Source organism: Lytechinus variegatus, chromosome 16 (assembly GCF_018143015.1).
Source record: "Lytechinus variegatus isolate NC3 chromosome 16, Lvar_3.0, whole genome shotgun sequence".
NCBI lineage: Eukaryota > Metazoa > Echinodermata > Echinoidea > Temnopleuroida > Toxopneustidae > Lytechinus > Lytechinus variegatus.
This window is the reverse complement of record NC_054755.1, coordinates 24,141,498-24,155,125: the sequence shown is the minus strand read 5'-3', so window position 1 is coordinate 24,155,125 and position 13,628 is coordinate 24,141,498. Positions and strand designations below refer to the sequence as shown.

General features: G+C 39.0%; 1 protein-coding gene across 1 annotated transcript; it reads right to left on the bottom strand.

The window, feature by feature from the left end:
• Positions 1–440: 440 nt before the first annotated feature.
• Positions 441–13,028, bottom strand: LOC121429635 (U2 small nuclear ribonucleoprotein auxiliary factor 35 kDa subunit-related protein 2-like; the record flags this gene model as incomplete). The annotated part of the gene is given in 6 exon segments (XM_041626774.1): positions 441–2,889; positions 4,418–4,583; positions 5,915–6,128; positions 7,838–7,974; positions 8,660–8,701; positions 12,951–13,028. Coding segments are annotated over 6 exon segments (2,211 nt in total), but the record flags the coding sequence as incomplete, so codon positions are not given.
• Positions 13,029–13,628: the final 600 nt, after the last annotated feature.

The window sequence follows — 13,628 nt, the reverse complement described above, 5'->3', positions numbered from 1 at the left end:
AGATATGCATTTGACTGTTTCGATTTTTTCTTGACAAAACTTCCAAATAAGATTAACATGTGCTTTTTCAAGCTCAATAAAAAAAAACATCAAAAATTCACTTTGAAAGACTTATTGTTGGTTTTGGGGTGCCAGAAAAAAAAGACAGGGGCAAAAACAATTGTGTGTAGTCCCATACATGCTTACCGTGGACAGTACATGTGACCTCACCATTTTCCCCGATTTCATTGCTTTTCAGCAAATATTAATTCTTATGGACATTATAAACAGCATTTCACCATCACTTTGAAACAGGTTAATCCAGTATTCTTATTCACAATAAGAACCTGTTTTCATTGAGACTTGTTATTAATAACAAATGTGTAATTTCTATAACAAGATTACTATTAGCCAATCATGTGAATGATCTCAGTAGCTTTCATCTTTAACTGCATTTTACGGACATCATAAACAGCATTTCACCATCAATTTAAGACAGGTTATTCCAGTATTCAAATTCACAATAAGAACCCTGTTTTCATTGAGACTTGTTATTAATAACAAATGTGTAATTTCTATAACAAGATTACTATTAGCCAATCATGTGAATGATCTCAGTAGCTTTCATCTTTAACTGCATTTTACGGACATCATGAAAAGAATTTCACCATCAATTTGAGACAGGTTATTCCAGTATTCAAATTCACAATAAGAACCCTGTTTTCATTGAGACTTGTTATTAATAACAAATGTGTCATTTCTATAACAAGATTACTATTAGCCAATCATGTGAATGATCTCAGTAGCTTTCATCTTCAACTGCATTTTACGGACATCATAAACAGCATTTCACCATCAATTTGAGACAGGTTAATCCAGTATTCAAATTCACAATAAGAACCCTGTTTTCATTGAGACTTGTTATTAATAACAAATGTGTCATTTCTATAACAAGATTACTATTAGCCAATCATGTGAATGATCTCAGTAGCTTTCATCTTTAACTGCATTTTACGGACATCATGAAAAGCATTTCACCATCACTTTGAGACAGGTTAATCCATTATTCAAATTCACAATAAGAACCCTGTTTTCATTGAGACTTGTTATTAATAACAAATGTGTCATTTCTATAACAAGATTACTATTAGCCAATCATGTGAGTGATCTCTGTAGCTTTCATCTTTACCTGCACACTTAATACTATAACAAATCTTTATGAACAGGCTACGGTACTAAATACATGTTTTTAACAGCGTTCTTCAAGTTACCAGGACTGATATCATATATAACAAGAATGTATATTTCAATGAGCGTGGGATGCCTAGATTAAAGGTCACGTGTTTGCTGACCTATGCCCCATTGTCCTCATGGCTGCAAGCCTCAAGGCTTCATCATCATCTGACTCATTACCCTGATCTCCTTTGGTCACAAGTTCGCCAGATTTAAGGTTCACCACTGCAAGGTGTCTCTTCTCTATCCTCTCTCTCATTTCCCTTTCCTTTGCTTTCAAATCTTCTTTCTCCTGTTCTTCAGAAGAGCTGGGACACGAAGCTTCACTTTCCCGACGCCTCCCCCTTTTTGTCTTGAGCTCCGAGGAGGAGCGCCGTTTGTGCTTCCCTTTGTGCTTTGTTTTGCTTTTCTTTTTTCTATAGGCAGCCGCTGTCACAGTATGGTCATCGGCGGGAGGCCTTTCCTCGTCTTTATAAGAAGAACTCACAAGAAATTTGTCGTTCGATTCCAGGTGAGGGATACTGTTCTTTGAACCATTTACTTTCAGAGGAAGGTTTGGTTTGCTTTGCTCGTGATCACTATCCGAAGTACTTTCCGCTCTATCTCTCTCCCGCACCCTACTTGGGCTTTTTCTTCCCTTGACCTTGTCTTTCCTACCATGCACAACCCTTCCATAAATCCTGTTTGTACTATCACTTCGAATCATCTTGTGTTCTCTAACATCAGACCCGACATCACTATGATCTGAGCTAGATCTACTCCTCTTTCGGAACCTTTCCTTACTTGTACTTCTGCTTCTGTTGCGATCAAATTGACTACCTTCCTCTTTTCTTGAACTACCAGAATGCAACTGCCTCTCTCTACTTGCACTCCTACTTCCTCTATCACTGCTATTTTCACTGCTGCTCCTTCTTAAATGTTTTTTGTTCCTTGTTCTTCTACCCAACCTCTCTCTGCTTCTACTCCTATCTCTACTTCTACTTCTTCTGGAATCCCTGTCTCTGCTTCTGCTACGATTTCTTCTAGGATCTCTCTCTCTGCTTCTGCTACGACTTCTTCTAGAACCTCTGTCTCTGCTTCTACTACGACTTCTTCTAGGATCTCTCTCTCTGCTTCTGCTACGACTTTTTCTGGGATGAATATCTCTGCTTCTGCTACGACTTCTTCTAGAACCTCTGTCTCTGCTTCTGCTACGACTTCTTCTGGAACCTCTCTCTCTGCTTCTGCTACGACTTCTTCTAGGATCTCTGTCTCTGCTTCTGCTCCGACTTTTTCTAGAACCTCTCTCTCTGCTTCTGCTTCGAGTTTTTCTTCTAGAACCTCTGTCTCTGCTTCTGCTACGACTTTTTCTGGGATCCCTGTCCCTGCTCCTGCTTCTTCTCACATACCGCTCTCTGCTTCTGCTTCGTCTATGTGAGTACCGCCTCCTGTTTCTTTCCCTACTCCTACTTCTCGAGTGTTTTCTTGAACGTCCATAATCCATTCTACTTCTACTCCTTGAGCGTCTCCTGGTCTCCCTGGCCTGCCAATCTCGCCTCCTCTGGTCGTCCCGGCGATGACTTGGTGTTCTAGGAGGACGGTCTTGATCAGCGTCAGAAAATTCACCTCTAGGATTGCGGAACACGTGAAGGAAGTTACAGTGCTTCCCCCTTGGACATCTGTCACGATGGAAAAGCCCTACGAAAACAAATATAAGTCATTTTAAGTCATAGCTGGTCACAATGATAAGCATTCCTGATGGAATTCAATATCAAATACTTCAAAAATATTTTTTAAGTCCAAAAATATGGAGAATGTATAGGTTTCATACTGTTGAAGAAGCTGATAGATATGCTATAGATAGATATAGTAGGTCAAAACCAATGGCTTTAACATCCATATGAAAAGTAATGAGAATATAGATAGAACAGAGGCATACAGTCATTACTTAGCCGATACCCATACAGTTTGCAGAATTCAACGGATTCCCATGAACATCCCCCCATGCAATTTCAAAAATACTTGAAGCCCGGGCTATATAGGGTTACCGTAAGTAACGGTGTGTTAACCGCACCTTTTTCTCGGCGGGATAGAAGCAAAAGTCGGAGGTGCGGTTTATACACGGAGACGGGTCTGAGCCAGCCCGCCGTAACCCCTCCCGTACATGTACGATGTCTGCCAGTTAACAACACATCGAGTGGCCGGGCGTAGCCGCCCAGGCAATGTCGTTTAGAGGGGTATGAGCCGCGGGTAATGGGAAGCGATTATTGCAATATTAATTAAATGTTGTCCATAACAAACGCACCCACCTTCATGACACTAATTTTGACTTCATTCTCGATTCAAAGTAGTGAAGTTCCCTGGCTAATTTAAAAGAGACGCCAAGCATACTCGGTAATATTTTGTCACCGCTGAGCGAGAGTTGAGTGAGCTTAGAGATTGCGTTGTAATGTGGTTATAGTGCGACTTAAGCTGGCGCTATTCAAAATCCCGTTTCGCGCCAGCTTCTTTTTTTTCCTTCCTGTTTGCTTTTCATAAGATACCATGTAAACCACGCACAAGAGAGACGGCACGAAGCCGTTAAAAACAACTGGAAAAAATGTCAATTTCTTTATTTCTTGAACCTTCCTATAATCCCGTATCCAAAATTCATGCTAAGACATCAAATTTCTGAAAGTGATTGTGAGATTGTGATGCAAGAAATGTGAATGTTTCTTCCTCCTACGCTAGGAAAGACACAGATCATAATTTGATAAGATGTACTGGCATGACTTGTACTGTATCGTAGTTTGCAATGTAATGGCAGTGCTGTGTGTGTACACTGTGACTGTGAGGTGAGCGAGTGTGTAATTTGCCAATATTGTCGGGACCGTTCTTTCTAACATTTGTAGATGAATCGATCAAGAACAGCATATTTCTGCATACCGGTAATCTCTTTGGATACTTTGAAATCTTAAAAACTTAGATTTTGTTTCTTCGTACCTCAAATATGATTTTTTTTTTTTCTAGTCCAAAGTTGGGGGTGCGGTTAATACACGGGTGCGGTTAATACACTGTTACTTACGGTAAGTAAAATTTTCTCCAAAATAGAACAGATTCATACATTTCCAAGAGATTTATTCATAATGATAATAAAAGAGGTGGATTTATTTAGAGCGCACACACCTGTCAGGTTACTTGTAGTTATCAAGTTAAACATAATACCACGATCTCTGATCATTCTTACCACATATCGCTGGTTTCCATCTGTTGACCGGACAGTATCGTGGATCCAGCTGCTTTCCACCGTAGAAACGGCCTGTGAAGACTTCAAGAGCCTTGGCTGCTTCCTCTTCACTACTGTACTGGACATAGACGTTACCTCTCAAATGGTGCTCCCAATTACGACATACCTGGCAACAAGGATACTATAATGATAGTGGGGCCATTCCATAAAACATGTACGTCCGACCCCATGTATGCGAGACCTTCATGAAATTTTCTGTCTCTGATTTTTGGTAGTTATGGCAGACCGTAATGTTCTCAAAGGACCATGACTTGGTCTGTTTATGAAGTGAAGTAAGAATTTAGAAGAATGGGGGTCGGACGTACAATATGGTCGAATATTTCATGGAACTGCCCAGTAATACAGCGCAGAATATATGCTGACAGAGCTGCCAACCTTTAGAAGTAAGAAAGTATTTAATCCAGAAGCTCAAAATTCATAATTTTGACATGAAAGTCATAATTTCATATGCGCCACGTGGTATAATAAATTTCTTTGAAGAGGTAATATAAAGATTTCTTATAAAAAGAATTGAATCTTTCTTTTAAGGTTAAGATTTAGATTAATCTCTGGTACTCTCTCTTGTGTAAATCCATGATAAATCCAAGAGGATAAACCCACAAGATCAAGTCAATATTTAACCATGTGATGATAACACTCTGAACAATGTAAACTAAGATACACAATCATGTGAACAAGGAGCATCATTGGCCACTTTTTTTAGTTCACAAATTTCCAATGTACTACTATATAGTATTAAATGTTAACTTATTTATTTGCCCTCAAAACTTTAATAATTAAGGTCAAAAGCACAATGGCATAATTGGACCTGAAATATCGTAATAATCATGACTTTTTCTTAATAATTGGCAGCAAATCTTTCTGCGCTATATAAAAAAAATATATTATGATTATATAAAAATGGTGCTAAGAAGTTAGTGAGACCCGCCAAAAAAGGAACATATTCAAAGTGTTCAAGTTCTGTCATATTTAGATATTTAACTGTGAAGTCAGGTAATAAAATTTTAGATTCAATAAAGTTTGTTTCTCTGAGCTTGCCAAAGATTGTAGTGCTGTTGTCTTCGTCCAAAGCATGAAGGAGTGCGTTTTGCGGTGGGTTCACTAACTTTTTTTAGCATTACTGAAAATACATTTACAGAGTGCAGAAACTTTTTAACAAAAGCTTATATTTCACTGAAAGGTATCCAGAACCCTTGATATTAGCTTTCCTTACCGAACACCAGAAAAACATTACATCTGCAGCCAATTTGAAATCATCACACGAATAGTGATTACAACTTGATATAACTTTTGGAAATTCATAATATTCTTACGTTTGTCCAATTTTGTTCAAACCTTAACCACCTGCTTCTCTTATGTTTTTTTTTTTCATTTTCTTGGGGGGACAAAATAAATTTCGGCTGGCTTCCCAATTCAGGTACCACATCAAAATCTCACCTTCAACTGCAAAACCTTTCCATATTCACGGAACTCGGGTAAGACATCTTCATAAAACTCGTGGAAGTTCACGTAAGCGGACTCCTCGTCGCACTCCAAACCGATGTCGGCGTCGTATTCATCCTTGAAGTCTGGACCGAGACCAAAGTTTGTATACATTCCCGGGATCATGAGGGTGGTGCCACATTCCGTTGGTGGGTGTGTCCTGGAGCACCTACGAGAACGGACAGAACAGGGGAGCGTTTCATGAAAGGACTTGTCAGACATTTTATCTGACAACTCCTATTTTATCTCATAACTACCACAGGACCAGTGCCCCTCGGTCAATCAAACTCAAGGAAAATTATCAGATCTGCTGATCACTTGTCGGACATAAATGTTGATGAAAACTCCCCAGATTGTACATGTAAACTGGAGGTAAAGTGGCTGAGTAGTCTAAAGGCTGCTTGGCCTCATCCTAGATAGTCTAATCTTAGTTTGGATACAACATGTTCTTTTACTTATACCATTTCGTCTCCCTGTCAGCACACTTGGTCGTACTCTGCATGATTACTTAAAACTGTTTATCAGCCATATTATTTGAAAAAAAATGCAAAATAAGTAGCAAGTTTGACCAAGTGTGGTTCACACCAAATGGTAACACTTAAATCGATAGTAGACCAAATGAAGCTTGGCAATCTGAGGAAGGGGGGAGGGGGTAGGAGGTATTATTCAGCCTAAAATGCAGAAAATAATTAAGGCCTCAGTACAGCCAAACCAGTATAAATCCTGTTCTAATAAGAGTCAATACATCTGACCGAGGGTTGGCCAGAGACGGAAATATTTGTGGTAAATACAGGTGAAAAAAAAAGGAGCAATAATTTTTGAAGAAATGGAGAAATAGTTGGAAATGCAGGAAAACACAACAAAATAAACTTCTTAAATATTTTCCAGGTATTACCCTGGTGTTTCTCAAGCATCTCTAGCATTTCCCTGTACCTCCTTGTAAATCTTAAGAGCATCAACAAGTTTTTCCCAGTATTTGCCACCTAGGAGGGATATACCGAATTATCCCAGGAAAATTGCCAACCATGATTTGATATAGCCCGGGGGGGGGGGGGCTAAAAGGCCCCCCTCGACATTTTTCGCGATAATTTCTAAATGCAAAAAAATAATATGCTGAAATTTCATGACTTTTTTCTTACACATCTCCCGCACATTTTGAGACCGTGTTTGCGAAAATCGGGGGTACACTTGCGGAGATATAGCACATATTCATGACCAATGTCACCGAAAATGGCAATTTCCATCGACTTTTGTGTGTACAATGTATGGGTTTTACAAGAAGTGTTGTCAGATGAATGTTTTTTTTCTGTTTTTCCTCACATAACTTTCTTTTGGGCTATCACCAACTATTCTAGATTTAAAAAAATAAATAAAAAATAGAGATTTTAAAACAAAGAAATACATAATAAATTAAAAACAAAGAAATACATAAGAATTTGGAAACACGGAAGGAAACAAGAATATTATCGAGAAAAATTAGCATATGCGCATAATTAATTACTATTATAATCTAATAATTATACAATTTCAATACAGTTGAGTGAGCTGTCTTTTAGATTACATGACTGGCTACTAACATACTTGATTCCATTGCATTTTCTCAAAAAATGGGGGGAAAACTACAAAAAAATGAAAATTCCTTGAAAAAATTTGAATATTTGCATAATTAATTAGATAAATAAAAAATGATAATAAATATCACAAATTTGACAACACATTCTTGTAAAATACATAATGAGACACCCACACACCAAATTTGGTCGCAATGGGTCGATAAACGGCAGAGATCTGAGGGGGGGGGCATAATAGGCCCCCCACCCCCCCCCGGGCTATGCAATTTCATAGCGCGGGCTATATAGGGTTAATCTAGTTTCATACCTCTCTCTGAAACGGCAAGCACCGGTCTTCATGAAGAAGGAACACAGCTCTTCTTTCTTCTCAGCCCGTACAGGTTGGTTCCCGGGTAGTTGACTCGATGCGGGTGCCTCTGGGTTACGCCAATCCTTGGAAGGCTCCTAGAGTAACAAAAGCATCAATTAGAAAACAAGTTTTCATCATCGAGTCGAAATCTTGTATTCAACCTTTTATCCGAGACTCCCTGAGCTTCCAGTGTCCAGACATGATTGAGATACATGTAGGTGGCCCCACTTTCATGTGCTCATCTGGTTTCATGACATGTGCTCTGGCGACACTTGCTCGGATGGAAAATCAGCACGTTAAGCCAAACATGAAACCTAACCTTAAAACCTTGATAAACCCTAATCCTTACATTTTACTGTATTCTGCACCAAAAGGTCTACTACAATCCCAACTCTAACCCTTTGAGATATTAAGACCGGAGCAAGTGTCGCAGGAGCATGTGTCGTGTTGCTGTTAATTAATGCTCATTGCATTCTTCATGTCTCAGAATTGTCGAAACTTGCACCGACAAACATGACATTACAGGGATATCCCCCTGAGTATCCAATAATGCACTTTCATTACCACATTTAAACCTGAAGTCATCTATTAAATGCTTCCAATTGTCAATTACTCAGTCTTTAATTCATTATTGCAGATGTATACTTTATTTGTACATCTTTGCAGAGTGGATTGTTTTTTGTCTATCATAATTGTTATCATGATGAATTCAATTATTAAATACAAACAAGTTAATGAAAAGCACGATTTGAAATATAATCCAGAAAGGAAGCACCTCACCTTCTCGTTGCCCAGTTCTTGGTCCAGCTGCAGAAGTACACTCTGGGTTCAAAGAGGACATATGAGTTGGTCACATGATCAGTCACATGTCATGAATGATCACATGACTCTGGATCTTTGAGCTATGTTAATTCTGAAAAAATCTGAGTTAAGTCTGAGAAGCACCAAGAAATGCATGAAAAACATTCTTTGTTGGGCGGAATAAGAGTAAAGTGCACAATCATGTAGTAAAGTTATATCAAATTACTTCATGACATTCATATAAGATAAAGACTTATTTTAAAGTCACATGACTACATCTAGTCACATGATACTGGTCAAAAATTCCTCGAATCTCGAAACAGAAAAATCTCAAGAGACCCTTCTTTACATTCTTCTACATGTAGGATAAAATCTTGTTCATTAGCATTTCTTTTTGTTCTTTATAATGCTTTTTTGTACCACGTGTAAATCTCTGAATGAGAGAAGACAGTTTTCTGTGCAACTGATTTCCGACTGGGCTCATTCTTTATTGTTTGTTATCGGCCACCGTGAACAATTCATGAAGTACATGTATTTGGGTTGTGATCAAATTTAAAATTAAAATTTAATGTCAGATTAAAATTTGTAATCAAACATAATTTTGATGATTATGATATCTATCTCTAAAACAATTTTTTTTTTCTGGGACAGGCCATAGCAAAGAGCTTAGGGAGTTTGTACATGTAATTTTATGATTGACCATACACAATAATCAATGCATATCAATCTTAAAAAGGAGGCAAAAGCAATTTTGGGTCTCGCCCACTTATGAACATAACCAGAAAAAGTCCATCTACCATCCAAGTTTGGTTGAAAAGTGACTTACGGTTGCGGAGTTGGGTGTCATATGAGAGTCTTGCACGTAAACTTTAATATTGACCTGAAATGACCTTTGACCTTACCATGTGACCTCTGACTCCAGCATAACATGCATGTCCCCCAAGTCTAACATCCAAGTTTGCTTTAAAGTGACTTACGGTTGCGGAGTTGGGTGTCATAAGAGTCTTGCATGTAAACTTTAATATTGACCTGAAATGACCTTTGACCTTACCATGTGACCTCTGACTCCAGCATAACATGCAGGTCCCCCAAGTCCATCTACCATCCAAGTTTGCGGAGTTAGGTGTCATAAGAGAGTCTTGCATGTAAACTTTAATGTTGACCTCAAATTGACCTTTGACCTAACCATGTGACCTCCAACTGCAGCATAACATGCAGGTCCCCCAAGTCCATCTACGGTTGCGGAGTTGGGTGTCATAAGAGAGTCTTGCATGTAAACTTTAATACTGACCTGAAATGACCTTTGACCTTACCATGTGACCTCTGACTCCAGCATAACATGCAGGTCCCCCAAGTCCATCTACCATCCAAGTTTGGTGGAAATGCGACTTACGGTTGCGGAGTTAGGTGTCATAAGAGAGTCTTGCATGTAAACTTTAATGTTGACCTCAAAATGACCTTTGACCTAACCATGTGACCTCCAACTGCAGCATAACATGCAGGTCCCCAAAGTCCATCTACCACCAAGTTTGCTTGAAAAGTGACTTACGGTTGCGGAGTTGGGTGTCATAAGAGAGTCTTGCATGTAAACTTTAATACTGACCTGAAATGACCTTTGACCTTACCATGTGACCTCTGACTCCAGGATAACATGCACGTCCCCCAAGTCTATCTAACATCCAAGTTTGGTTGAAAAGTGACTTACGGTTGCAGAGTTAAGCGTCATAAGAAAGTCATGCATGTAAACTTTAATGTTGACCTGAAAACGACCTTTGACCTTACCATGTGACCTCCGACTGCAGCATAACATGCAGGTCCCCCAAGTCCATCTACCATCCAAGTTTGGTGGAAATGCGACTTACGGTTGCGGAGTTAGGTGTCATAAGAGTCTTGCATGTAAACTTTAACATTGACCTCAAAATGACCTTTGACCTTACCATATGACCTCCGACTGCAGCATAACATGCAGGTCCCCCAAGTCTATCTACCATCCAAGTTTGGTGGAAATGCGAGTTACGGTTGCGGAGTTAGTTGTCATAAGAGAGTCTTGCATGTAAACTTTAACGTTGACCTCAAAATGACCTTTGACCTTACCATATGACCTCCGACTGCAGCATAACATGCAAGACCCCCAAGTCCATCTAGCATCCAAGTTTGGTTGAAAAGCGACTTACGGTTTGCGGAGTTAGGTGTCATAAGAGAGTCTTGCATGTAAACTTTAACATTGACCTGTAAATGACCTTTGACCTTACCATGTGACCGCCGACTGCAGCATAACATGCAGGTCTTCCAAGTTTATCTACCATCCAAGTTTGGTTGAAAAGCGACATACGGTTGCGAAGTTAGGTGTCATAAGAGAGTCTTGCATGTAAACTTTAACGTTGACCTGAAAATGACCTTTGACCTTACCATATGACCTCAGACCATGCAGTTCCCCCAAGTCCATCTACCATCCAAGTTTGGTGGAAATGCGACTTACGGTTGTGGAGTTAGTTGTCATACGAGAGTCTTGCATGTAAACTTTAACATTGACCTGTAAATGACCTTTGACCTTACCATGTGACCGCCGACTGCAGCATAACATGCAGGTCTTCCAAGTTTATCTACCATCCAAGTTTGGTTGAAAAGCGACATACGGTTGCGAAGTTAGGTGTCATAAGAGAGTCTTGCATGTAAACTTTAACGTTGACCTGAAAATGACCTTTGACCTTACCATATGACCTCAGACTGCAGCATAACATGCAGGTCCCCCAGGTCCATCTACCAACCAAGTTTGGTAGAAAAACGACTTACGGTTGTGGAGTTAGGTGTCATAAGAGAGTCTTGCATGTAAACTTTAACGTTGACCTGAAAATGACCTTTGACCTTACCATGTGACCTCAGACTGCAGCATTTAATTCTGGTTGAAAAGAGACTTACGGTTTGGAGTTATATGTCATTACAGGTTTGTGACGGACGGACGACGGACGGATGACAGACGGACAACGGACGGACGACATTTGGATCCCTACGTCTCGCCTTCACCTCTGGTGGGCGAGACAATCAATCGCTAAGCTGTTTGTTACAATGGCCCGTTTTTTTTATTCAACTCTTAATAAACTCAGTATATTTGGGATGAATCAAGTTTGTAGCGATTGTGGTTTATTCCTGAGAAATCAGATCTCTTTTCAAAAGTTGAAATATCTCTTCAGCATAGACAGGCAACTGGCTAGCAAGTAGATAACATTGAATGACTTGATGTATATCGTGAGCATAAAAGATGAAAATGACGGTGTACACATTGCTATCTGATGTTATCATTGCAAAAGATACAGTTGAAACGATGGAGTTAGAATGGTTGACACTATCTCATCCTGCAGAGGCTATGTGTATCTTGGTTAAGGAAGTCTACAGCATTACTTACATGTATATGGTATTATCAACAAACTTTCAAACTCAATGTATGACAAGCATATCCAAAAAAAAATCTATTTGTCTAGAATACAGAAAATTGGGAGATCCTATTGGCAATGCAAACAAGATCTGCAATGTCACACCTTTACAACACTCCCTTTAAAAACTGAAAATATACCTCCAGCACATCTCTTTTTTGCTCATTCTAATGATATGGTAAATCATTCACAATATCTGTGACATTTCTATTCCATATCTGAACATTGAAAAATGATATGTCCCCTTGGACGAGCATATAAAAACACTTGATCTTGCAAGAGACTAGACAAAAGAGAAAAATTAAATAAAATGTGTACTGATGTAATATACAAGTGTAGATGTGTTACGTCACAGATCTTGGTCACATTGCCAATGTAGGATCTAAATAGCATTAGTGATCTTGCTACTCAAATGCCCATACTTCCTTATCATTCCATCGATCTTCCTCAAACTTTCTCTGATACGTTTCGTTGATTTTTTTTTCTTCTTTTAGAAATGAATCAACTGGTTTCAAGTATCAATATCGTTTGGTAGGAACAAATTTTCAAGCAAAAAAAATTACTAATTTCATAATGCCATGGAAGCAGAGAAGATACCAACAAGAAAAATCGGTAAAAAAAAGAGCCTTCACTTAATTTCCATCTTTACATCAATGGGGGGGGGCACACGAGGGGTCTCATTCATCACAATACCAATTGTGTAAAGTTTGGGACCAGGAGGGGGGGGCACGAATTTCTGATCTGGCCAGCAAACATGCACAAGAAATGAATTGCTTATCAAATGAACAGGATATTATGCAAACTTGGAGGTCGATACTCAGAGTTTGGTAGCCTATCACCTCAAGTTCCTGATCTTTCTTCTCCTTTTCCTCCTCCTCCATCCGCTGTTGCTCCTCCCATTCCGCTTGGATGCGTTTCTAAAAGGACAATCATGGGGGAATATAAGAAGAGAAAAGTTTGCAAATTAAAGTTAAAGGCATTGGCTAACATTGATTTTAATTTTTTTTTAAATCTGCGCTGCGAGGTCCCACTTGTCACCTATGTCTGTGATATAAAAAGTGATCGGAAACACCATCTTAATTTCATCACGTACACTTATGTGTTCTATTATTATTAGCAAGATTGGAATTACACAGTCTTTGATAATAACGTATCAAAAGCATTTCTTTTGATTTCATTTTTGTTGGTTTTAGAGATTTTAGGTTGATAGGCATCTATGTATGGCGTGCCAAGTGTACGCCAGTATATTCTGTGCAATTCAAGCAATTCCGTACACAAAATGTGTTTTTATTCAGACGAAAATCTTTTGTCATGACGCTTTTCTAATTTCGTACACGAAATTTATTTTGTGTCACACAAAATCATTTTCGTCTCGACGAAATGCACAAAATAAATCGTTCGTAGACAAAATGTAATTGCGTCCACAAACTTCATTGGCGTGCCATACAAAATGGCGCACCAAATGTCCGATGGTAAATTCCGTCCAATTCACGTCATTCCGTACACAAAAGTTTTTT